The sequence below is a fragment of the Pseudophryne corroboree genome, chromosome 1, assembly GCF_028390025.1.
Source record: "Pseudophryne corroboree isolate aPseCor3 chromosome 1, aPseCor3.hap2, whole genome shotgun sequence".
Lineage (NCBI taxonomy): Eukaryota > Metazoa > Chordata > Amphibia > Anura > Myobatrachidae > Pseudophryne > Pseudophryne corroboree.
Genome location: NC_086444.1, coordinates 474,419,779 through 474,447,337, shown reverse-complemented (window position 1 = coordinate 474,447,337; position 27,559 = coordinate 474,419,779). Strand labels below are relative to the sequence as shown.

Here is a 27,559-nt window from a genome sequence, read left to right as displayed (position 1 = left end):
TTTGACAAGTACGAGGATTACAAATGGATTACAAGAAGAAGAGCCTTCTACACTGGATTTTGTGAGTATAATTTTTTCAACAGGTACACCATGGATTCTACATGGAGAAAAGGACCGACCCTCGTGTGTACTTAAGGTAAGTATGTGTATATGGTGGTGTGGATGTATGTATTAAAGTTATACTTTCAAGGTGTGTGTCTTATGTCTTTATTGGGGTATTTTTTTAGTAGTAGTACTACAGGTACCAGCGGGCCCGGTTTTCCGCCGCATGCTGGTACTTGTGGTTCTCCAAGTACCAGCTTGCGGGGGAGGCTTGCTGGGACTTGTAGTACTGCTACTAAAAACAATATTCAACACTTTCAACAAAGGCTATCAGCCCCCCATCCGCAGCCCTTGGATGGGGGGGACAGCCTCTGGCTTCACCCCTGGCCCTTGGGTGGCTGGAGGGGGGACCCCTTGATTTAAGGGGTTCCCACTCCTCCAGGGTACCCCGGCCAGGGGTGACTAGTTGGGTATTTAATGCCACGGCCGCAGGGCGCTGTATAAAAGTGACCCCCGGCTGTGGCATTATCTGTCCAGCTAGTGGAGCCCGGTGCTGGTTTCAAAAATACGGGGGACCCCTACGCTTTTTGTCCCCCGTATTTTTGGAACCAGGACCATACGCAGAGCCCGGTGCTGGTTGCTTAAATATGGGGGAACCCCTGTCAATTTTTCCCCCATATTTTTGCAACCAGGACCGGCTCAAAGAGCCCGAGGCTGGTTTGGCTTAGGAGGGGGGACCCCACGCAATTTTTTTTTTAAGTTTAAACATTTTTTTTATTTTTTTCAAGGTGCACAATGAAGCCCAGCACGGATCTCTCAGATCCGGCCGAGATTCATTGTATTAAAGTCGGCAGTGTTTTACAAGTCACTCACGTAAAACACTGCCAAAAAAACCGAATGACATCGACATCGGTAAAACGGAAAATGCAGAATACGACAGCTTAGTAAATTAGCCGTAATAAATTCAAAAAGTTGCAAATTTACACTTGCGATGTCATTCGTGATTGAACTTTGACCTCAAACGGGAAAATACGAATCTTAGGGGCCCTACACACTGGCCGACCCGCCGCCGAGCTGCCCGAAGGCGGATACGGCTGACGAGCGACCCGGCGGCTGGGGGGCAGTGACGGGGGGAGTGAAGTTTCTTCACTCCCCCCGTCACGCGGCTGCATTGAAGTGCAGGCAAATATGGACGAGATCGTCCATATTGGCCTGCATGCACAGCCGACGGGAGACCAGCTATGAACGAGCGCGGGGATGCGCATCGTTCATCGCTGGAGTCTCCACACTGAAAGATATGAACGAATTCTCGTTCATTTATGAACGAGATCGTTCATATCTTTCAGAAAATCGGCCAGTGTGTAGGGCCAGTTAGTAAATTTACCCCTGTCAGCAGACATGTAGAATACTTAAGTGTCCTGTAAAATGCACAGAGCTGACAGGCAGGCGGCTTTACAGAGGAGGATTTGCCCAAAAAGTCCTAGGATCAGCTCTGTTTGCTATAATGGCGCCCAAATGCTAACAGGGAGTGAGGGAGAGAGATATGCAGCTCCAGGGCGGGAACATTTACTCTAAATGGCGCCCTAGGGCTGGGGGAGGGGCTACAGGTAAAAGCCTTATCCCCCTGCTGGACTTCACCACCGGGCACTGGGGGCTTAATAAAACGGTTTCAAGAGAGAAAACTGACCTGTGCCCATGCCCTGGTGGTCTAGTGGGGTCCCTGTACTACCACAGTGTCCACGCCAGCGCGCACGGCCCGCCTCCCACCGGCCGAGCGGGATCGCGATTTACAGCGGGTCCCATGGAGGGGACCCCTTACCTCCTCCCTGAGTGCGGCCACGCGATCCGGGAGAGCAGCGGTCGTGTGTGTGACTAACTTGGAAGAAAACCGGAGCCTCCGCTGTAGGTACCCGGCAACAAGGGCGCGAGGGTGTACACCGCCGCTGGGGGAGGTGATGGAGCTGCAGCAGGAGATGTCTGACTGACATCTAACACAGTCAGTGTCTCTGCTGCAGCCCTTGAAGTCTTCAATATTCTTTAAAAGCTTCTCTCAGGGCTGCTGGAGCAGCTCCCCTGTTATGTGCCTGCTTACTGCATAGCACCAACTACAAAACTGAGCTCCTCTGCACGGAAGCGGGGTGATATAAAAGTAGGAGGCGGTGCTATGCATCTTGGGAAGAAGGTCAAAGCTTTGAGCCTGTTGGTGCCTCGGATCAAGATCCTACTCTACACCCCGATGTTAATCCTTGTGGAGCCCAGTGTACCCCACAGCAGAAATATATAATTTATGTGTGTGTATAAACCATATATACTGCATCTCCATGTCTCTCCCTCTCTCTCTCACACACACACACACACACACACACACACACACACACACACACACACACACACACACACACACACACACACACACACACACACACACACACTGCACTCACATACATTGCACACCACACACTTACCGTACGTACATAAATACATGCATGCATACATACATACATACATACATACAAACATACACAGACACATACCCAGGGCCAGTTGAAAGGAGGAGACAGGTTACCAGGTCAACACAGATTGAATGTGAGGAGTGTTGTGTAGAGAGAGCTCTTCCAAATAGAGTTCCCTGCAGAAGCAGCTGCGATTGCGGTTTGTATTGAGAGTGAGACGGAGACACAGCTATCTTCGTCTCTGATGCCCCTCTTCATGTGCCCGCTGCCCAGCCCGCCGGAGCAACACTGTACCTCCTGTACCATACTAGCGGCGGGTAACAGGTAGTAGCTGCAGTCCTGGATAGGCAGCTACTGCATTAGAAAGGACAGCTGTTATCCGTGTCTGGCTGTTGCAGATGCAGCAGCGGTTCCACTGCCCAGGACCACAGAAGCACGGAGAGCCCCTAAGAAAGGGGGGCCCGGGGTAATGTACCCCCATTTGACCCCTCCCCCCCACCCTTAATCAAGCTCTGCGTGGAATAAGCATGCTGGATAGTGAGCCTGATGCAGCGTGCAATTGACTGCTTCGAAGCAGGACACCCAATCTAGGCCCTCATTCCGAGTTGATCGCTCGCAAGGCGATTTTAGCAGAGTTGCTCACGCTAAGCCGCCGCCTACTGGGAGTGTATCTTAGCATCTTAAAATTGCGAACGATGTATTCGCAATATTGCGATTACAAACTACTTAGCAGTTTCAGAGTAGCTCCACACTTACTCGGCATCTGCGATCAGTTCAGTGCTTGTCGTTCCTGGTTTGACGTCACAAACACACCCAGCGTTCGCCCAGACACTCCCCCGTTTCCCCGGCCACTCCTGCGTTTTTTCCGGAAACGGTAGCGTTTTTTCCCGCACGCCCATAAAACGGCCTGTTTCCGCCCAGTAACACCCATTTCCTGTCAATCACACTACGATCGCCGGAGCGATGAAAAAGCCGTGAGTAAAAATACTATCTCCATTGTAAAATTACTTGGCGCAGTCGCAGTGCGAATATTGCGCATGCGTACTAAGCGGAATTTCACTGCGATGCGATGAAAAATACAGAGCGAACGACTCGGAATGAGGGCCCTAATTGGGATCAAAAAGAAAAAACAGCGAGTCTGATTTCCTATGATGAGCTGTTCTCTTCACATAGACCTTCAAAGCCCTTACAATATCCAAAGACTTTGAAGTAGCAGAGGCGTCCGTAACAACCGTAAGCACAATAGGTTGGTTGATGTGAAACGCGGATACCACCTTAGGAAGAAATTGCTAATGAGTCCTGAGTTCAGTTCTGTCCTCATGGAAAATTAAGTAGGGGCTCTTGTGAGACAACGCCCCCAACTCCGACACACGTCTTGCTGAAGCCAAGGCCAACAGTGTGACGGTCTTCCACGTAAGGTACTTTACGTCTACCTCCTGAAACGGTTCAAACCAGTCCGATTGAAGGAACTGCAGTACCAAATTGAAATCCCAAGGTGCCATAGGAGGCACAAAGGCATGTTGTAAGTGCCGAACACCTTTCAAGTACATCTGGCCCTCAGGAAGAGAAGCCAATTGTTTCCTGAAAGAAAATAGACAAGGCCGAAATCTGAACTTTAATGGAACCTAGGCGTAGGCCCACATCCACTCCCGGCTGCAGAAAAAATCAGGAAACCTCCAAGATGAAATTCCACCGTAGAATATTGTCTGCTCTCACACCAACAGACACATTTCTTCCAGAGACGATGGTAATGTTTAGACGTTACCCCATATCTGGCTTGATCATAATCGGGATGACCTCTCCTGGCTAGAATCAATTGTTCAACTTCCATGCCGTTAAATGTAGCCATGGTAAGTCTAGACAGACGAACCGGCCCTGCTGCAGAAGATCCTCTCAAAGAGGCAGAGGCCACGGATCTTCGATCAGCATCTCGGGAAGATCCGCATACCAGGCCCTTCACGGCCAGTCCGGAGCAATGAGGATTGCTTGAACCTTTTCCCTTTTTATTCTTTTTAGAATTCTTGGGATCAGAGGAATGGGAGGAAACAAGTATACCAACTGGTTAACCCACGGGGTTGTCAGGGCGTCTACCGCTACTGCCTGTGGGTCCCTCGACCTTGAACAATACCGCGTGAGCTTCTTGTGGAGTCGAAAGGCCATCATGTCGATTTGTGGATACCCCCACCGACATGTCAACCACCGGAACACCTCCGGGTGGAGGCCCCATTCCCCCGGATGCAGGTCGTGTCTGCTGAGGAAGTCTGCTTCCCATTTGTCTACTCCTGGAATGAAGATCACCGACAATGCCACAGCGTTTTTCCACCCAGAGGAGAATTCTTGACATCTCTGACATTGCGGTTCTGCTTTTAATTCCACCCTGTCGGTTTATGTATGTCACATTGGCCGACTGGACCTGAATGGCCTGATTCTGAAGAAGAGATGAAGCCTTCAGAAGGGCGTTGTAGATAGCCATGAGTCCAAGGATGTTTATTGGAAGGACGACTTCCTGACTTGACCATCTTCCTTGAAACTATATCCCCTGGGTGACTGCTCCCCAACCTCTGAGGCTTGCGTCTGTGGTTAGCAGAATCCAATTCTGAATCCAGAACCTCCGACCCTCGACTAGGTGAGAAGTCTGTAGCCACCACAGGAGGGAGATCCTGGCTTTTGGTGACAGACGAATCCTCTGATGCTTGTGAAGATGCGATCCGGACCATTTGTCCAACAGATCCTGCTGGAAGGGCCTTGCATGAAACCTCCCATACTGAATTGCTTCGTAAGAAGCCACCATTTTCCCCAGAAGGCGTATGCAAAGATGCACTGAGATTCGGGTCGGCTTCAAGACGGCCCGAACCATCGACTGGATTACCATTGCCTTTTCCAAGCGAAGGAACACTCTCTGAGACTCTGTGTCCAGTATCATTCCCCGGAAATGAAGCCTCTGCGTTGGTTCTAGGTAAGATTTTGGTAGGTTCAGAATCCACCAATGATCCAGGAGTAGTCTGGCGGAGAGGGCAATGTTCTCCAACAGCTGTTCCCTGGATGGTGCCTTTATCAGAAGATCGTCCAGGTACAGAACTATGTTCACTCCCTATCTGCGGAGCAACATCATCATCTCTGCCATCACTTTGGTGAACACCCTCGGTACCGTGGAGAGACCAAATGCCAGGGCCTGAAACTGGTAGTGACAGTCCTGCTGTGCAAACCGTAGATAAGCCTGATGAGGCGGCCAGATAAGTATGTGAAGGTACGCATCCTTGACATCCAGAGAAGCTAGGAATTCTCCCTCCTCCAGACCTGAGATCACCGCTCTCAGCGACTCCATCTTGAATTTGAACACTCGTAAGTATGGTTTCAATGACTTGAGGTTCAGAATCGGTGTTACCGAACCGTCCGGTTTTGGTACTATAAACAAGCTGGAATAGTAACCCTTGTTTTGTAGATGAGGTGGAACTGGAACAATGACCTGAGTCTGTAACAGTTTTTGAATGGCGTTATGTAAGTTTACTCTCGCCTCTTGTGAAACTGGTGAGCCTGATTTTAAGAATCTGTGAGGTGGGAGCTCCTGGAACTCCAGTCTGTAGCCCTGGGATATAAGGTATATGACCCAGGGATCCTCGCACGATCCTGTCCAGATGTGACCCTCCTGTCTTCCAGGCATCGCGGTCCACCGTCAATCGAAAGGTTTTGAGGAAGCATAGCCTGAGCCCTGTTCCTGTGAACCAGCAGTCGCTGGTTTGCGTGGTTTACCTCTAGCACCTCTGGCGGTGGTAGAAGAACCTCTGGCCTTGCCCCTAAACTTGGCAGTCCAAAAGGACAGTAGATTGGGTCCTGGCGGAGCTGCAGAAGGTAGGTATGTGGACTTACCTGCAGTAGCTCGGGTGATCCATTTGTCGAGTTCATCCCCAAATAAGGCCTCAACTGTGAAAGGCAGGCCTTCCACTCCTTTCCTCCATACCCTCATGACGCCATAATGGTCGGCCAACCGCTAACCGGGACGCCGCCTTATTCATTCTTCTGGCTCTGGGGTGGCGGCGTGCTGCGGGAATGTACGCTCGCTGTGGGGGGGGGGCTTGCGAATAGTTCCCTCAGGAACTAGCATTCTGTCAGCGTGGGAACGAGACCATTAACCCTTAGTGGGGTTGGGCCGTTCCCCCCTATGTCCCACTAAGCAGGCAGGCTGGTGCCATCCAGTCCTGCCTGAAAATAATAAACTTTAAAAATAAATGTAGAAAACTCTTCAGGAGCTTCCAGAGACGTAGCCGGCTCCTCCGGGCACATTTTCTAAACTGAGTCTGGTAGGAGGGGCATAGAGGGAGGAGCCATCACACAATCAAACTTCTATAGTGCCCATGGCTCTAGTGGACCCAATCTATATCCCATGGTACTAATTGGATTCCCAGTATCCCCTAGGACGTAAGAGAAAAAAGGTTGGGAACCACTGGTCTATGTGCCCTCATTGCTCCGCCCTCATCCGCAGCCCCCCCTCAAAGGCGCTTCTCTTTTATCTCACTGCTCCAGCCCCCTTCTCGTCTGCGGGCACCCCAGCCCGCCCTCAGGCTCCTCTGTTACCTCACTGCTCCAGCCAGGGACCAACTGGCTGCCTTTTGGCCCTGGCATTTTTGTGCACGCACACTTGAAAGGAGGTGTGGACACTGCTCACAGGGGTGTACCGCAAGTCAGCCTGTCACCCTCACTATGTCACCTACTATCTCCCTGTCACCCTCTCCGATACCCTCTATTTCCCTGTCACCCAATGTCTCCGTCATCCACGATCTCCAATATCAGTATTCTTCCTTTACACCTATGTGGGGTCAATCAAATTAGCCGCAATTTATTTGTGGGTGCAAATAAGTGCTACTATGTCTCGCTAATGGTAGTGCCAGATTCTTACCCATCCATAAGGTCAATCTGATTACTCACAACTTTATTGCAGGTGCGAATAATTAGTGGAGCTGTATACGGTGGAAATTGTGGATTGCCCATATGGCTGCATAGAAACATTCACAAATCTGGGGTGAGATTAAATTGCTGTGCCTAACTCGTCCCCTTCACGTGCAGTGGTGAGTTAATTGGATTGAGCCCTATGGGTGAAACATCACATTGGAGGAGAGACAATAATGTAATTGCCCCAAATGAGTTTAAATGAAAGCCAGTGTAGACCATCAGTTCTTGCTGCAAAACAGTCACTACACACTCCTTCTCAGCCATTCCCACAGAGACTGAGGCAGAAGCAGCAGCAACAACAATATAACAACTGGGCTGCTTAGCTTACTCGAAGTACAATACAGCACCTCCACTGATTCGTTTCAAATGTTAAATAATCTGTCCCTATTTAAATAAATAAAAATATCAGTAAGTTCAATATATCTAACAACATTTTGTTAGTTTGCCCCTAACAAAGCGTCTATCGTCCTCAGCGTTTATTCAATTATTGTTGAAAGTGTCGAGGCTGAAACCGAAAGTAAAATGTATTTCCTTGGCAGGCTGCAGGCAAGGGATCATGGGAGCAGCAGCAGCTGGTTATGTACACAGCTCATCATCAGCAGGTAGATCATGACAAGCAGGGTTATTATGTGATATCGGCATGTAACAGGGGAGTATATGGGCACATGTAGCACAACCCATCAGACTGTGGAGGAATGGACACGTAAAACACAGCATTTGCTGGGTGCACACACAGTGATTTCTGCACAGCCTGAATGTAAACACTGCTACATTACCTCCTGTGACATAGCTTGCTTCAAGTCACTTTATTGTTTAACACATCTTATAATAAATACGTAAAATATAATGTACATTATAAGTGTTGCAAATTAGATTAAGAGTGAAGATAATGGTATGTTGCCATTGCATGCTTTTATTGTTGTTGCTATCATTAAAAGCTCCTTCATCTGTAACATTAGTGCTGGCTGTGTTTCAGGAATCCATGAAGCCAAATGATATTTGAAGTTTGAAAACTAAAAATGGATTTACAAGGCAAGTACAATAAAACCAGTCATGTTTATTACTTATACTGCATGTGTTATAAATACGCTATCCTTAATTTACAAAACATACTCATATTTGGGATGGACATCGAATAGTGGCCGCGTTACTGCAACATGCTTTTCCATTGGTTCAGGGATATCGATGGTAGCCAACTGTCAGTTTCAGATAGCCATCCCTAACTCATATCTATGAAATCAGAAAAGTAAATACTTCTAAAGTGGGAGGTAACACAGACATAGGTACTATTCATTTCATTGCGTACTGGAGGATTTCAGAGATCTTAGCAGGTTATTCAGAGTTGTTAAGATTTATATTCGGGTGGGTTATATTGTTTCTGTGCAGAGTAAATATTGGCTGCTTTATTTTTGCACTGCAATTTAGATTTCAGTTTGAACACACCCCACCCAAATCTAACTTTCTCTGCACATGTTACATCTGCCCCACCTGCACTGCACATGGTTTTGCCCAATGGCTAACTTTTTTGGTTTGCTAAGAACTCTGAATAACTCCCTTAGTGTGGCAGCAGCTTTAATGGATGTAAGCAACATGGAGAGCGTTGTTTATTAATCACATACCCGACACATAAGACCTATAACTCCCAATTTGGTGTGATCAGAGAGGTGCGTCTTGTGAGGTGAAGGGACACAAGAAGGATAGGTGTTAGCGAGGGCCGGCGCTGAAGGAGAGGTGGAATAATATCCCTTTCACACTGCAATCTGGAGTCACTGAAAATGGGTTTTAGGCTGTGTCACAGTGGCTTGAAACCCATTCACACCACAGGCTGGACCTGGGATATTGCCAGGGCTTCTCTGCTGGTGCTTGGAGATGACATCATCTCCATTGTCGGTGAGCCGGCTCTCCATAGGGTTTGGAAAGGACCTGGGTCACCCGTTCACACTGCCCCGTAACCCGGACCAACCCAGGTCCCTGGACCTAGGTTATTATTTTGAGACCCTTTCGCATCAAGCCACAACCTGGGTTAACCCATCAATAACCCAGGTTTTTACAGCTGTGTGAACAGCGTATAACTTACTAGGAATCAGAGTAGGCACTGACAGAGTGCGTTTCCTCTTCGTATATATCACATAAAAGTGTAGCGTCAACATAAGTACTGACCTAGTTTGAGAAAGATGTGTTGTATTTTTCCTGGATAGAACATAACCCCTGGTAATCAGGGGGATCCAGGTAATGCTAGGCAGCTATTACCTCCTCTCTTTAGCTATATCTCTATACGGAGTGAGATAATTAGGAGCTTCAATTGCGAAATGAAATCAGCCTTGGGAGATATTTTTAGATTGCACATGTTGTGATACTTGGAGCCCCCCTTCATATATATATGAATGTTATTCAGATAAATTAAACATCTTTCCACAGTTTGACTTTAAAGCATTCTTGTCTACTCTCCTTAAATGTCCGGGAGATTCACTAATTTCAGGGATCCTTCCCAGATTGACAGAAGAATAGTCCACACTACTGAATACCGCTTTTCTTTCTTAAGTAAGTTGGAAAGGTCCAGATGATACTAAATGCAACAAGCCCCCAACCCCTGGTCCTGCTGCATGATCACTCCTGGCTACTTATGTCCAAAAATTAGGCACGTGGGGGTTTAAGTATGACTTACAAAGGTTCTGTGACTGATTAAAAACAGGTGAAATACAGGCTTAAATTTAGCCAGCCACAGAACCTGTGTAAATCATGGGTGTTCTGAATTAAACATATATTTGTTCATATGCTTTGAGACCCAGAGATGTTACTAAGGGGCCCTATACACTAGCCGATCCGCCGCCGAGCTGCCCGACGGCGGATACGGCCGACGAGCGACCCGGCGGCGGGGGGGCAGTGACGGGGGGAGTGAAGTTTCTTCACTCCCCCCGTCACGCGGCTGCATTGAAGTGCAGGCAAATATGGACGAGATCGTCCATATTGGCCTGCATGCACAGCCGACGGGAGACCAGCGATGAATGAGCGCGGGGCCGCGCATCGTTCATCGCTGGAGTCTCCACACTGAAAGATATGAACGAGATCGTTCATATCTTTCTAAAAATCGGCCAGTGCGTAGGGCCTATAAGGGTTTGGTATGGGATACTGGCAGTCAAGATGCCGGCAGTCAGAATACCGACACCCGTATCTCTACAGTCTGAAATTCCGACAGGGGCGCTGGAGCAAAGTAACCTTAAACCTAACCCTCCCTTCCAGCAGCCTAACCCTAACCCTTCTTCCCCGCAGCCTAACCCCCCCCATGCAGCCTAACCCTACCCCTCCCCCGCAGCCTAATCCTAACCCTCCCGGCATACTTATGTTCAGGATTCCGGTGTTGGGATCCCGAAAGCCGGGATGACACCTACATCCCGTTTCTAAAGCCAATGCAATGAGGATACTGTTATTTTCCAAGCACTGTATTACTGTTACAGACGGAGGACTAAAGGAGACTGCCAACCAAAAATTAGAATTTTATATAAAACTAGGTCCCAAAGAGCTTACTTTACCAGAAGTCAACCTATCCAGATGATCTCTTAAGCCACATAAACACAGTGCAATATGAACTACTGATATGGACTATATAGTCCATATCGGTAGAAAACATAGTACTTATCGCACCGTTGGGGTCATTCTGACCTGAACGCTTGCTGCAGTTGTTCGCAGTGCAGCATTCAGGTCAGAACTGCGCGTGCCGACGCATGGCTGACAGCCGACGGCTGTTGTTAACTAGCGATTGCCTCTGCCTGATTGACAGGCAGAGGTGGGTGGGGGCGGCACGGCGGCGCTTGGCCGCCGCTTTGTGGGGCCGTGTGGGGGGCGGGTCGCAGCGGCTGCGTGACGTCACACGCAGCTGCTGAGAGTTGGGCAGCGACGAGTAGCTCCCTGCCAGCACGCAAAAGCTGCGCTGGCCGGGAGCTACTCCTGAAGTATAAAGGCATCGCCGCTGTGCGATGCTTTTGTATTTCAGCGACAGGGCAGGGACTGACATGCGGGGCGGGCTAATCCTGTGCTGGGCGCCCCTCTGCATGTCTGTTCTTGATCATAGCTGTGCTAAATGTAGCACAGCTACGATCAACTCGGAATGACCCCCCCCCCCCCCCCCCCCCCGTGTGTATACAGCATGCAATACCGCTGCACGCTACTGCGGGTCTGTATCGCAAGAGAAAATAGACAGTGCAGGCAGGTAAATTTTCACTAGAGAGTGTTCAATCTACTTTCCAGTATTGTCAAAATTGTATATAGACAAAATTGCACTGTGTGTATAGTTAATATCGGTCGTTCTGGGCTCAGCGGAGTTTAAGGGAGATAGCAAAGTCAAAATCGGCATTTAGGCAGAATCGCACCGTGTGTAGGCGCCTTAACACCTGCCACTGCTTTGCTGTGTTCCTGCATTGAGCAACACACTGCCTATCTGAAAGAATGTCATGTTTGCTGGAGCATGTAGAGTGCAACAGAAATAATCTAAATGATAGACACGCTATTTTATTCTCCCTCGTGGAATAAGTGTCTGTATGCCGGCTGTCGGGATCCCGGCGCCGGTATACTGTGCGCCGGGATCCCGTCAGTCGGCATACTGAAGACCACCCAGCAGAGATATGTGCAAGGTAATAACGCACCAGCCAATGAGCTCCTAACTGTCATTTTTCATACCTGTAATGCAGAGGCTGGCTAGCAAGGGGGACAGGGTGCCATCTGCCCCCTGGGCCAGTAAAATGTAAGCGATCCAGGGCCGCCTGGCTGCGAGAGGCAAACAAAGGTTCGACTGCTTCTGTCTGCTCTGAGTTATAACTTTTAACTCCCCTGTCTGGCTGCTGAACAAGCAGGGGCTATGAAAATGGCTGCCCCCATAGCAAGCTCAAAGAAAATGGCCACCGCTGACCAATGGGGAGCCAGATGTCCTTTCCCAAGACCCTAGGGCAGGCATGTCCAAACTGCGGCCCTCCAGCTGTTGTGAAACTACATATCCCAGCATGCCTTGACACAGTTTTGCTGTCAGAGAATGCTAAAGCTGTGTCAAGGCATGCTGGGATGTGTAGTTTCTCAACAGCTGGAGGGCCACAGTTTCGACATGCCTGCCCTAGGGGCTGGAGAGTGGATAAAGTGTCCGGGGCTTTTTGGAGGAGGTGGGCTGCTCTTCCTTCTGCTGGAGTATGTACAGGGTGGGGGCGGCAGAGGCCAGTACAGCTAGGAGCAGTCTAGAATAGTGCTATGTGAACTCCATGCATAAAGAATGAACTTCTGGGCTAGCTCCACCTTTGGAGAGATTGTATTGGGAGTCAGCAGCTGTCTGCAAACTAAAGCAGATAAAAACCAGAACACTGGGGGTAATTCCAAGTTGATCGCAGCAGGAAATTTTTTAGCAGTTGGGCAAAACCATGTGCACTGCAGGGGAGGCAGATATAACATGTGCAGAGAGAGTTAGATTTGGGTGGGGTGTGTTCAATCTGCAATCTAATTTGCAGTGTAAAAATAAAGCAGCCAGTATTTACCCTGCACAGAAACAAAATAACCCACCCAAATCTAACTCTCTCTGGAAATGTTATATCTGCCTCCCCTGCAGTGCACATGGTTTTGCCCAACTGCTAAAAAATTTCCTACTGCGATCAACTTGGAATTACCCCCACTGTTATTGTACTGTATAGCTTCACCTCTGCCCCCACTTTGTAGACACTGACACTGTAAAGCTCTACCCCCATGTGCATTGACACTGTGCGGTTCCACCTGTTCCCTCATTTTATATACTCTGTCACTGTGCAGCTCCCCTCTGACCCCACCCTGTGTACACTGGCACTATGCTGCTCCACCTGTGTCCACAGACACCATGCATCCCCCTGTGCCCCCACACTGTGTACACTGGTACTATGTAGCCCCCAATCTGTGCCCACTGACACCATGCATCCCCCCTGTGCCCCCATCATGTGTACACTGGTACTATGCAGCCCCACCTGTGCCCACTGACACCGTGCATCCCCCCTGCGCCCCCACCCTGTGCACACTGGTACTATGCATCCCACATGTCCCCACTGATACTGTGCATCTCCCCTGTGCCCCCACCCTGTGTACACTGGTATTATGGAGCCCACCTGTGCCCACTGACACCATGCATCCCCCCTGTGCTCCCACCCTGTGTACACTGGTACTATGCATCCCACCTATCCCCACTAATAATGTGCATCCCCCCTGTGCCCCCACCCTGTGTACACTGGTACTATGCAGCCCCACCTGTGCCCACTGAACTGACACCGTGCATCCACCTGTGCCTCCAGCCTGTGTACACTGGTACTATGCATCCCACCTGTCCCCACTGACACCGTGCATCTCCCCTGTGCCCTCACCCTGTGTACACTGGTACTATGCAGCCCCACCTGTGCCCACTGACACCGTGCATCCCCCCTGCGCCCCCACCCTGTGCACACAGGTACTGTGCAGCCCCACTTGTGCCCACTGACACCGTGCATCCCCCCTGTGTCCTCACCCTGTGCACACTGGTACTATGCAGCCCCACCTGTGCCCACTGACACCGTGCATCCACCTGTGCCTCCAGCCTGTGTACACTGGTACTATGCATCCCACCTGTCCCCACTGACACCGTGCATCTCCCCTGTGCCCCCACCCTGTGTACACTGGTACTATGCAGCCCCACCTGTGCCCACTGACACCATGCCCTCACCCTGTGTACACTGGTACTATGCAGCCCCACCTGTGCCCACTGACACCGTGCATCTCCCCTGTGCCCCCACCCTGTGTACACTGGTACTATGCAGCCCCACCTGTGCCCACTGACACCGTGCATCTCCCCTGTGCCCCCACCCTGTGTACACTGGTACTATGCAGCCCCACCTGTGCCCACTGACACCGTGCATCCCCCCTGCGCCCCCACCCTGTGCACACAGGTACTGTGCAGCCCCACTTGTGCCCACTGACACCGTGCATCCCCCCTGTGTCCTCACCCTGTGCACACTGGTACTATGCAGCCCCACCTGTGCCCACTGACACCGTGCATCCACCTGTGCCTCCAGCCTGTGTACACTGGTACTATGCATCCCACCTGTCCCCACTGACACCGTGCATCTCCCCTGTGCCCTCACCCTGTGTACACTGGTACTATGCAGCCCCACCTGTGCCCACTGACACCGTGCATCTCCCCTGTGCCCCCACCCTGTGTACACTGGTACTATGCAGCCCCACCTGTGCCCACTGACACCATGCATCTCCCCTGTGCCCCCACCCTGTGTACACTGGTACTATGCAGCCCCACCTGTGCCCACTGACACCGTGCATCTCCACACCCTGTGTACACTGGTACTGTGCAGCCCCACCTGTGCCCACTGACACCGTGCATCCCCCCTGTGCTCCCACCATGTGTACACTGGTACTATGCAGCCCCACCTGTGCCCACTGACACCGTGCATCCACCTGTGCCCCCAGCCTGTGTACACTGGTACTATGCATCCCACCTGTCCCCACTGACACCGTGAATCTCCCCTGTGCCCTCACCCTGTGTACACTGGTACTATGCAGCCCCACCTGTGCCCACTGACACCGTGCATCTCCCCTGTGCCCCCACCCTGTGTACACTGGTACTATGCAGCCCCACCTGTGCCCACTGACACCGTGCATCCCCCCTGTGCTCCCACCCTGTGTACACTGGTACTATGCAGCCCCACCTGTGCCCACTGACACCGTGCATCCACCTGTGCCCCCAGCCTGTGTACACTGGTACTATGCATCCCACCTGTCCCCACTGACACCGTGCATCTCCCCTGTGCCCTCACCCTGTGTACACTGGTACTATGCAGCCCCACCTGTGCCCACTGACACCGTGCATCCCCCCTGCGCCCCCACCCTGTGCACACTGGTACTATGCATCCCACATGTCCCCACTGATACTGTGCATCTCCCCTGTGCCCCCACCCTGTGTACACTGGTATTATGGAGCCCACCTGTGCCCACTGACACCGTGCATCCCCCCTGTGCTCCCACCCTGTGTACACTGGTACTATGCATCCCACCTGTCCCCACTAATAATGTGCATCCCCCCTGTGCCCCCACCCTGTGTACACTGGTAATATGCATCCCACCTGTCCCCACTGACACCGTGCATCTCCCCTGTGCCCTCACCCTGTGTACACTGGTACTATGCAGCCCCACCTGTGCCCACTGACACCGTGCATCCACCTGTACCCCCACCCTGTGTACGCTGGTACTATGCAGCCCCACCTGTGCCCACTGACACCGTGCATCCCCCCTGTACCCCTACCCTGTGTACACTGGTACTATGCAGCCCCACCTGTGCCCACTGACACCGTGCATCCCCCCTGTACCCCCACCCTGTGTACACTGGTACTATGCAGCCCCACCTGTGCCCACTGACACCGTGCATCCACCTGTGCCCCTAGCCTGTGTACACTGGTACTATGCAGCCCCCCTGTTCCCCCACCCTGTGTACACTGGTACTATGCAGCCCCACCTGTGCCCACTGACACCGTGCATCCCCCTGTACCCCCACCCTGTGTACACTGATACTATGCAGCCCCACCTGTGCCCACTGACACCGTGCATCCCCCCTGTACCTCCACCCTGTGTACACTGGTACTATGCAGCCCCACCTGTGTCCACTGACACAGTACATCCCCCTGTGCCCTCACCCTGTGTACACTGGTACTATGCAGCCCCACCTGTGCCCACTGACACCGTGCATCCCCCTGTACCCCCACCCTGTGTACACTGGTACTATGCAGCCCCACCTGTGCCTACTAACACCGTGCATCCCCCCTGTACCCCCACCCTGTGTACACTGGTACTATGCAGCCCCACCTGTGCCCACTGACACCGTGCATCCACCTGTGCCCCCAGCCTGTGTACACTGGTACTATGCAGCCCCCCTGTTCCCCCACCCTGTGCACACTGTTACTATGCATCCCACCTGTGCCCACTGACACCATGCACCCCCCTGTGCCCTCACCCTTTGCACACTGGTACTATGCAGCTCACCTGTGCCCGCTGACACCTTGCACCCCCCTGTGCCCTCACCCTTTGCACACTGGTACTATGCAGCTCACCTGTGCCCACTGACACCGTGCAGCACCACCTGAAAATCATCAGCAACTTGATAGGTGCTATAGTTTGTGGCAAAAAAAACACATCTATGTACATGCATTGTCCCATACACTATAAACTGATGCTTACTCTGCGTCATCTGTATGTTCCTACTTATTGGGGGTCTTTCCGAGTTCTTCGCTCGTTGCCGATTTTCGCTATACTGCGATTAGTCGCTTACTGCGCATGCGCAAGGTTTGCAGAGCGCATGCGTTTAGTTATTTTACACAAAAGTTAGGTATTTTACTTACGGCATAACAAAGCTTTTTCATCGCTCTGCTGATCGTAGTGTGATTGACAGAAAGTGGCTGTTTCTTGTCAGAAACTGGCCGTTTTATGGGAGTGTGCGGAAAAACGCAGGCGTTCGAGTTGCAAAACGCAGGAGTGGCTGGAGAAACGGTAGAGTGGTTGGGCAAATGCTGGGTGTGTTTGTGACATCAAACCAGGAACGAAAAGGACTGAGCTGGTCGCAATGGCTGAGTAAGTCTGGAGCTACTCAGAAACTGCTAAGAAATTTCTATTCGCAATTCTGCTAATCTTTCGTTCGCACTTCTGCTAAGCTAAGATACACTCCCAGAGGGCGGCGGCTTAGCGTGTGCAATGCTGCTAAAAGCAGCTAGCGAGCGAACAACTCGGAATCACCCCCATTATCGTTACTTTGCTCATGCGCAGGACCTGTTGAGTGCAAGCACAAATGGGTCCTGCGATGTAGAAAGTAGGATGGCAGCAGATTGTCAGTAATAGATAGTCTGCTTCCATTTTGGGGCAGCGAGGGATGGCAGTGTTCTCAGTTTCCCATAACGGAGGCATGTCGCTGATGTTTAGGGGGAGAAAAGAGGCCGGGAATCTCTACAAGCTGCCCGATGGGGAGTCAGTAATCCAATGCTGAGTACTAGGATGCAGGTCAGATCACTACTGCAGCAGGAGGTGTCTACTTGTAATAGATTCCTCCTGCTGCATCACCATACAGTGCTATCACTGCTGCTTCCAAGGAAGTGATAGCAGCTCCAACCACACCTGAAATAGGCCCATTGGTGCGGATGTATTAACCTGGAGACGGTATAAGGAAGTGATAAAGTACAAGTGATAATCGCACCAGCCAATCAGATCCTAACTGTTAATTTACAAATTGGAGCTGATTGGCTTGTGCACTTATCACTGGTTTATCACTTCCTTATGCCTTCTCCAGATTAATACATCTGCCCCATTTTTTCCTATGTTTTATATAAGTCAGTAGAATAGTTTCTGTTTGTCAGACAGGGCTGGTATGTGATGGTTTGTTCTTAGACATAATCAGTGGCGTAAGTTCGTCACAGTCGCCTGGAGGCAAGATAAATATTGGTGCCCCCCTATTTCCTATATTAAGATAAATGTGTGTGTGTGTGTGTGTGTGTGTGTGTGTGTGTGTGTGTGTGTGTGTGTGGAGTGTTCTGAAAAAAAAATAATATACTGCATTTAATTGTCTTTTATTTTAAATCACAAATTTCTTAGCAGTTATACCAAGGATTAGAGCCCATGACATGTTACACTAACAGCAGACACTTTACTGATGGAGGTATCTGGTCCTGTACAGTAAGCATGAGATTTCTAACTACATGAAGTTACGTGTAATTGTCAGAGAAGTATCTTCATATAGTTAAAATTCTCATATTTCCTATACAGGAGCAAACAGCTTCATCAGTAAGGTGTCTGCTTCCAGTGTAATAGGTTGTGGTTTCTAATCCTGGGTGTGACACTTGTAAAATGTGTATATTCAGTATAATAAAGAGGGTGTGATATATAAGGTGCAGGGACCAGTGAGAAAGTCGGCCACTGAAAAGACAGCGACAGCTATCAATTAACTTAATTCAATGGTGTCACAGAATGGGAGGAGAGGTGGCCCCCTTCAGAGCAGGAGCCCGGCAGCAGATGACTCCGTTGCCTCCCAGAGTTCTGCCTCTGGACATAATGATTTTTCAGACATTTCACTACACATTTAAACTGCTTCCCCATTTGATAAACCACGTCTGCAGTTTTTTATCTGCCACATCCATTTTGCCATTGCCATGTGCTGGTAAAGAAGCCAGGCCACTTGATTTCATTTGCGCCCCAGGCTAAAAGTTGCCAGCCAGCCCCTGCCGTACTGATAGGTTAGTGTGTTATCACCTTGCACTTATAACTGCTTTATCACTTCTCCAGGCTTAATACATCTGCCCCTATGTTATTTTGTCCATAACTGAAAATGTAGTTTTGGTGAAATTATAATTTCAGTTTGAATCAGAGATGCAGATGGCAGATTCAGAGTGAACAGTCACATGTGGTCAGTTAAAAGGCTTTAGTTTTCAGTACTAGGTAACTACAAGAAGGTGTGAAAGTGTTTTGTGGTGAATTGCAGAACATCCTGTGGCAGAAGATGTTTCTTGTATATCTATATCTACATTTTGTTAAACCCTTCCCGTGATTTATATCAGTACTTACATTTACATATTTTGTTTTCGTGTTATTGCAGACTTATGGAACACTAAAGATAAGTGCTTTGCCCCTTACTCTGAAAAGGGTGATCTTAAAGAAGCTGTTGTGAAGTCCATTGAATACAAAGAGACGGGTTTATCTTATGCAGTGGTTTTATTTTCTGATGCAACAGAAAAGAAGGTCTCATTATCACAGCTTTGTAAATCCTCAGACTTCCGCAACTCCTGGAACACGTCAATGTTTGATGATGAAGATTTGGAGAAACCTAATTTCCCAGACAGGAGACCCACAGCTCCTGGAGTAGATTTCCTATTATCGAACACTGGGGTTGTTGTTCCTTACACTATCAATAGGTATTTACGGGACTACCAAAGAGATGGTGTCCAATTCTTGTATGAACACTACGTTCGATCAACAGGATGTATCCTTGGTGATGACATGGGACTTGGAAAGACAATACAGGTATGTATTCACTTGGTATTTACGTGCTTTGGGTAACGCATGCATTCTATTAATTATGTTTCAGCTTACTATATGCTATTATTATTATTATTATAGGATCCTACTTAAAGCAACAATGCAGTGTCAGTTGTCTTTCTCTGAGCCTATTGTATGACTTTTTCATATACCAATCAGACACAATCATCATCTGTGTGCACCTTGCACCCACAAGTCAGGCCCTTCCAGCAAGCTGTGATTACTGCTGCTCTCAGGGCATTTGAGTCACAGTGTGTGACTGCATGTGTTCACATCACCCATTTCAGCACAGTCCATGCTCCCTAGTCTTACGTACAGTAGTTGCGGGTCAGGCATGTGCCTGTACAAAGAGGGGCATTGTGAAAAGACGCACATACGCAAGTTGTGGCTGAAAACACAACTTGTGATTACACCTGACTCAATAAGGGCCCTAGGGTATAACAGTTGTTGTATGTGCACATCGGGTCCTTTCCTTTTTGGACTTAACAAAACAATTCAAATAACTTAAGAGCAGAGTGCATTAGAAAATAATAAAAAATGTGTTTTATTATTCTTTTTAGTATGTGTAAATATGAACAATTACTGAATTATGTTCCGAGTTCTACAGTTAAATGCAGTTTAGTACAGTTCACTACATTAAGCTGGCCATATATCAGAACTAAATCACTCCAATAATTTTTGCACACTGCTAATAATAATCTGGCAGTGTATGAAAGCAAACGATAATAATTTTTTTGCTCCCAAACGGCAAAAAACGGTTGTTCCAACTAGTTGTGAAAATCAAACCTGTTTTAATGTTTTCCCCAACTAACCGATAATTAGATGGACACAAGCCCCCCTCCCCTCGTCACAGTGTCAGCATCTGTACCCCTTGTTACAGCCCCAGCAGAGGTCCTCCTTGTCATAGCACTGACCTGTCATTAACGCTAGCAGCAATGGTCACACTGACATCGGCACCGGAGCAGCAGGCACACTGACATCAGTGCTGGATGCTGGAACAACAGAGTACCAAGACCTGTCAGGTGAGGCAAGAGCCGGCTGGAACATGCTGTCCATCCATCTTCCTGTCTGCAACAGTGGCTTATCCGCAACGCCCCCAGAACAGCAGCACAGTCTCCACACTGCCCGCAACCTCCCTCACCTCAAGAAAACCAGCAGAGTCTCCCCTGCCCATACAGTGCCTTGCTAAAGTATTCACCCCCCTTTGCATTTTTCATGTTTTTTTGCCTCAAAACCTGGAATTAAAATGGAATGTTTGAAGGTTTGCATCATTTCATTCACAGAACATGTCTACAACTTTTAAGATTTTTTTTTTTTATTGTGAAGCAAACAACAAATAGGACAAAATAACAGAAAACTTCAGCGTGCATAATTATTCACCCCGCTAAAGTCAGTACTTTTTAGAGCCATATTTTGCGGCAATTACAGCTGCAAGTTGCTTTGGATAAGTCTCTATGAACTTGCCACATCTTGCCACTGGGATTTTTGCCCAATCCTCAAGGCAAAACTGCTCCACCTCCTTCATGTTGGATGGTTTCCGCTTGTGAACAGCAATCTTCAAGTCTGACCACAGATTCTCAATTGGATTGAGATCTAGGCTCTGACTAGAACATTCCAACACATTTAAATGTTTCCATTTAAGCCACTTGAGTGTTGCTTTAGCAGTATGCTTCGGGTCACTGACCTGCTGGAAGGTGAACCTCCGCCCCAGTCTCAAATCACAGGCAGGCAGGTTTTGCTCAAGAATATCCCAGTATTTGGCACCTTCCATCTTTCCATCGACTCGAAACAGTTTACCAGTTCCTGCTGCTGAAAAACATCCTCACAGCATGATGCTGCCACTACCATGTTTCACTGTGAGGATGGTGTTCTTGGGGTGATGGGATGTGTTGGGTTTGCGCCAGACATAGCGTTTTCCTTGGTGGCCGAAAAGTAAAATTTTAGTCTCATCTGACGAGAGCACCTTTCTGCATACATTTGGGGCGTCGTCCACATGCCTTTTGGCAAACTCAAAACGTGCCTTCTTATTTTTTTTAAAATGTATTTTTCTCTAACGTCCTAGTGGATGCTGGGGACTCCGTCAGGACCATGGGGATTAGCGGGCTCCGCAGGAGACAGGGCACATCTAAAAAGCTTTTTAGGTCACATGGTGTGTACTGGCTCCTCCCCCTATGACCCTCCTCCAAGCCTCAGTTAGGTTTTTGTGCCCGTCCGAGAAGGGTGCAAACTGGATGGCTCTCTTAAGGAGCTATTTAGTAAAGTTTTTTTTTAGGTTTCTAATCAGTGATTCCTGCTGGCGACAGGATCACTGCAACGAGGGACTTAGGGGAGAGACTGGCAACTCACCTGCGTGCAGGAGGATTGAAGTCTTAGGCTACTGGACACTGAGCTCCAGAGGGAGTCGGAACACAGGTCAGCCTGGGGTTCGTCCCGGAGCCGCGCCGCCGATCCCCCTTACAGACGCTGAAGAAAGACGGCGGAACGGAGGTCCGGAAACAGGCGGCAGAAGACTTCACAGTCTTCAGAGAGGTAGCGCACAGCACTGCAGCTGTGCGCCATTGTTGTCACACGGCTCACTGACACGGTCACGGAGGGTGCAGGGCGCTGCTGGGGGCGCCCTGGGCAGCAATATAAATACCTATTTGGCAAATAAATACATCACATATAGCCATTAAGGCTATATGTATGTATTTTAACCCAGGCCAGTTATTAAAAAACCGGGAGGAAAAGCCCGCCGAAAAGGGGGCGGAGCTTATTCTCCTCAGCACTCAGCGCCATTTTCCTGATCAGCTCCGCTGGTGAGGAAGGCTCCCACTCTCCCCTGCACTGCACTACAGAAACAGGGTTAAAAGAGAAGGGGGGCATAAATTGGCGATATAATGATATATTAAGAGCGCATATATAGAAACAACACCTTCTAGGGTTGTTATATACATTATAGCGCTTTTGGTGTGTGCTGGCAAACTCTCCCTCTGTCTCCCCAAAGGGCTAGTGGGTCCTGTCCTCTATCAGAGCATTCCCTGTGTGTGTGCTGTATGTCGGTACGTGTGTGTCGACATGTATGAGGAAAATGTTGGTGAGGAGGCGGAGCAAATTGCCTGTAATGTTGATGTCACTCTCTAGGGAGTCGACACCGGAATGGATGGTCTACTTATGGAATTACGTGATAATGTCAACACGCTGCAAGACGGTTGACGACATGAGATGGCCGGCGGACAAATTAGTACCGGTCCAGGCGTCTCAGACACCGTCAGGGGCTTGTAAAAACGCCCATTTACCTCAGTCGGTCGACAGACACAGACATGGACACTGACCCCAGTGTCGACGGTGAAGAAACATACGTAATTTTCCTTTAGGGCCACGAGTTACATGTTAAGGGCAATGAAGGAGCTGTTACATATTTCTGATACTACAAGTACCACAAATAAGGGTATTTTGTAGGGTGTGAATAAACTACTTGTAGTTTTGCCTGAATCAGATAAATTAAATGAAGTGTGTGATGATACGTGGGGTTCCTCCGATAGAAAGTTATGGGCGGTATACCCTTTCCCGCCAGAAGTAAGGGCGAGTTGGGAAACACACCTTAGGGTGGATAAGGCGCTCACACGCTTATAAAAACATGGCGTTACCGTCTCTAAATACGGCCGCCCTCAAGAAGCCAGCTGATAGGAAGCTGAAAAATATCATGACAGTATATACACACATACTGGTGTTATACTACGACCAGCAATCGCCTCAGCCTGGATGTGCAGCGCTGAGGGGGCTTGGTCGGATTTCCTGACTGAAAATTTTGATACCCTTGACAGGGACAAGATTTTATTGACTATAGAGCATTTTAAGGATGCATTTCTATATATGCGTGATGCGCAGAGGGATATTTGCATTCTGGCATCAAGAGTAAATGTGATTTACATATCTGCCAGACGAAGACACGACAGTGGTCAGGTGAGGCAGATTCCAGACGGCATGTGGAAGTATTGCCGTATAAAGGGGCGGTCCATCGGACCTGGTGGCCATGGCAACAGCTGAAAAATCCACTTTTTGTTACCCCGAATCACATATCGGCAAAAAAAAGGACACAGTCTTTTCAGTCTCAGTCCTTTCGTCCCCATAGGGGCAGGCGGGCAAAGGCCAGTCATATCTGCCCAGGGGTAGAGGAAAGGGAAGAAGACTGCAGCAAGCAGCCCATTCCCAGGAACAGAAGCCCCTCACAGCTTCTGCCAAGTCCGCAGCATAACGCTGGGGCCGTACAAGCGGACTCAGGTGCGGTAGGGGGTCATCTCAAGAGTTTCAGTACGCAGGGGGCTCACTCGCAAGGGAACTCCGGGATCCTACATGTAGTATCCCAGGTGTACATTGGAAATTCGAGACATCTCCCCCTCACACAATTCACAGGCTGTATTCCCAGCAGGTGATAATCAAAGTACCCCTCTTACAACATGGAAGGGGGTAGTATTCCACACTATATTGTGGTACTGAAGCCAACCGGCTCGGTGAGATCTGAAATATTTGAACACTTACATACAAGCGTTCAAATCAAGATGGAGTCACTCAGAGCAGTGATAGCGAACCAGGAAGAAGGGGACGATATGGTGTCACTGGATATCAGGGACGCTTACCTACAGGTCCAAATTTGCCCTTCTCACCAAGGGTACTTCAGGTTCCTGGTACAGAACTGTCACTATCAGTTCAGACGCTGCCGTTTGGGTTGTCCACGGCGCCCCGGGTCTTTACCAAGGTAATGGCCGGAATGATGATTTTTCTTAAAAGGAAACATGGACGCTTTCCTGATAAGGGCAAGGTCCAGAGAACAGTTGGAGGTCGGAGTAGCACTATCTTAAGTAGTTCTACGTCAGCACGAGTGGATTCTAAATATTCCAAAATCGCAGCTTTTTCCGATGACACGTCTACTGTTCATAGGGATGATTCTGGACACAGTCCAGAAAAACGTGTTTCTCCCAGTGGAGAAAGCCAGGGAGTTATCCGAGCTAATCGGGATCCTCCTAAAACCAGGAAAAGTGTCAGTGCATCATTGCACAAGAGTCCTGGTAAAAATGGTGGCTTATTACGAAGCAATTCCATTCGGCAGATTTCCCGCAAGAACTCTTCGGTGGGATCTGCTGGACAAATGGTCCGGATCGCATCCTCAGATGCATCAGCGGATAACCCTATATCCAAGGACAAGGGTGTCTCTCCTGTGGTGATTACAGAGTGCTCATCTTCTAGAGGGCCGCAGATTTGGCATTCAGGATTGGATGCCGGTGACCACGGAGGCCAGCCTGAGAGGCTGGAGAACAGTCACACAGGGAAAAAATTTCCAGGGAAGTGTGATTAAGTCTGGAGAATTCTCTCTGCATAAATAAGCTTAGAGCAAATTTATAAGGCTCTAAACTTAGCAAGACCTCTGCTTCAAGGTCAGCCGGTATTGATCCAGTGGGATAACATCACGGCAGTCGCCCACGTAAACAGAAAGGGCGGCACAAGAAGCAGGAGGGCAGTGACAAAACTGCAAGGATTTTTCGCTAGGCGGAAAATCATGTGATAGCACTGTCAGCAGTGTTCTTTCCGGGAGTGGACGACTGGGAAGCAGACTTCCTCAGCAGGCATGACCTCCACCCGGGAGAGTGGAAACTTCATAGGGAAGTTTTTCAGCATGATTGTGGACCGTTGGCAAAGACCAAAGGTGGACATGATAGCGTCCCGCCCGAAAAACGGGACAGGTATTCCGCCAGGTCATGAGACCTTCAGGCGATAGCTGTGGATGTTCTGGTAACACCGTGGGTGTACCAGTCAGTGTATGGGTTCCCTCCTCTGTTTCTCATAACCAAGGTATTGAGAATTATAAGACATAGAGGAGTATGAACTATACTAGTGGCTCCGGATGGGCCAAGAGGGACTTGGTACCCGGAGCTTCAAGAGATGCTCACAGAGGACTAAGGGCCTGGGGAGCTAAGAAGGGACTTGCTTCAGCAAGTACCATGTCTTTTCCAAGAATTACCGCGGCTGCGTTTGACGGCATGGCGGTTGAATACCGGATTCTGAAGGGAAAAAGGCATTCCATAAGAGGTCATACCTACCTTGGTCAAAGCCAGGAAGGAGGTGACCGCACAACGTCATCACCACATGTGGTGAAAATATGTTGCGTGGGTAAGGCCAGGAAGGCTCCACGAAGGAAATTCAACTAGGTCGATTCTGCACTTCCTGAAAACAGGAGTGTTTTGAGCCTCAAATTGGGGTTCATTAAGATTTAAATTTCGGCCCTGTAGATTTTCTTCCAAAAAAAAATTGACTTCAGTTCCTGAAGTCCAGATTGTAAAGGGTGTATTCCATATACAGTTCTTTTGTGCCTCTAGGGGCACCGTGAGATCTCAACATAGTGTTGGGATTCCTTAAAATCATATTGGTTTGAACCGCTCAAATCTGTGGATTTGAAATATCTCACATGGAAAGTGACCATGCTGTTGACCAATATCTCACATGGAAAGTGACCATGTTGTTAGTCCTGGCCTCGGCCAGGCGATTGTCAAAAAGAATGGGCGGTTTTGTTTTACAAAAGCCCATATTAGAATTTTCCATTTGAACAGGGCAGAACTGGGACTCGTCTCCAGTTTCTTCCTAAAGGGGTGTCAGCGTTGTCACCTGAAACAACCTATTGTGGTGCCTGCGGCTACTGGGGACTTGGAGGACTCCAAGTTACTAGACGTTGTCAGGGCCCTAAAAATATATATATATATATATATATATATAGTTAGGACGGCTGGAGTCAGAAAGTCTGACTTGCTGTTTATATTGTATGCACCCAACAAGCTGGGTGCTCCTGCTTCTAAGCAGTCTATTGCACGCTAGATTTGTAGTACAATTCAGCTTGCACATTCTGTGGCAGGCCTGCCACAGCCGAAATATGTAGATGCCCATTCCACAAGGAAGGTGGCCTCATCCTGGGCGGCTGCCCGAGGAGTCTCGGCATTATAACTTTGCCGAGCAGCTACGTGGTCAGGGGAGAACACGTTTGTAAAATTTTACAAATTTGATACTCTGGCTAAAGAGGACCTGGAGTTCTCTCATTCGGTGCTGCAGAGTCATCCGCACTCTCCCGCCCGTTTGGGAGCTTTGGTATAATCCCCATGGTCCTGACGGAGTCCCCAGCATCCACTAGGACGTTAGAGAAAATAAGAATTTACTTACCGATAATTCTATTTCTCGTAGTCCGTAGTGGATGCTGGGCGCCCATCCCAAGTGCGGATTGTCTGCAATGCTTGTACATAGTTATTGTTACAAAAATCGGGTTATTACTATTGTTGTGAGCCATTTTTTCAGAGGCTACTTCGTTTTGTTATCATACTGTTAACTGGGTTCAGATCACAAGTTGTACGGTGTGATTGGTGTGGCTGGTATGAGTCTTACCCGGGATTCAAGATCCTTCCTTATTGTGTACGCTCGTCCGGGCACAGTACCTAACTGAGGCTTGGAGGAGGGTCATAGGGGGAGGAGCCAGTACACACCATGTGACCTAAAAAGCTTTTTAGATGTGCCCTGTCTCCTGCGGAGCCCGCTAATCCCCATGGTCCTGACGGAGTCCCCAGCATCCACTACGGACTACGAGAAATAGAATTATCGGTAAGTAAATTCTTATTATTTATTTTTTAAATTCTTTATTTTCATTTTGCAAATTAAAACAATTCCTATATACTTCAGTATATATATCAAAAACAAAACTTTGACAGTAGTCTCATAGCACGGTAACTGTAGTCATAAAGGTGGCAACAAAGAGAAAAGAGAAAAAAGAAAAGAAAAAAGGATACAGATATACCATCATATGTTATACATTGTTCATTATGAGACATCATATTTGAAGAAAGGAGCTACCTCGTAGCAATATCACTTATAAACGTAGTAACTATACAAAGTGTGAGGCAACAAACATTTAGAAACAATTAGAAAGAAAAGGACAAGGGGAAAAGGGAGGGGGAAGTGGAAAAGGTCACAGATGTAGATCATGTGCAAACCAGAGAGGAGGTATTGGCAACCTCCGTCTTCAGTGTACAATCAGGGGTGCATAATCAGCA

General features: G+C 48.9%; 1 protein-coding gene and 1 long non-coding RNA gene across 3 annotated transcripts in view; one reads left to right on the top strand and one right to left on the bottom strand.

Moving 5' to 3' along the window:
- The first annotated feature begins 7,944 nt into the window (after window positions 1-7,944).
- The window catches only part of ERCC6L2 (ERCC excision repair 6 like 2), a 377,041-nt gene continuing 357,426 nt past the window's right edge, over window positions 7,945-27,559 (top strand). For both annotated transcript variants that reach the window (XM_063913746.1, XM_063913745.1), the window contains exons 1-3: window positions 7,945-8,044; window positions 8,419-8,474; window positions 19,054-19,478. In XM_063913746.1, the coding sequence (XP_063769816.1) occupies window positions 8,462-8,474; window positions 19,054-19,478 (438 nt within the window). In that variant the 5' untranslated portion in view covers window positions 7,945-8,044; window positions 8,419-8,461. The remainder of the gene's footprint in view (window positions 8,045-8,418; window positions 8,475-19,053; window positions 19,479-27,559) is intronic.
- Window positions 8,480-12,337, bottom strand: LOC134894198 (uncharacterized). Its single transcript, XR_010171761.1, has 2 exons — window positions 12,117-12,337; window positions 8,480-8,672 (listed from the first exon to the last, which is right to left on the bottom strand). It is a non-coding gene; the product is annotated as an uncharacterized LOC134894198 (long non-coding RNA).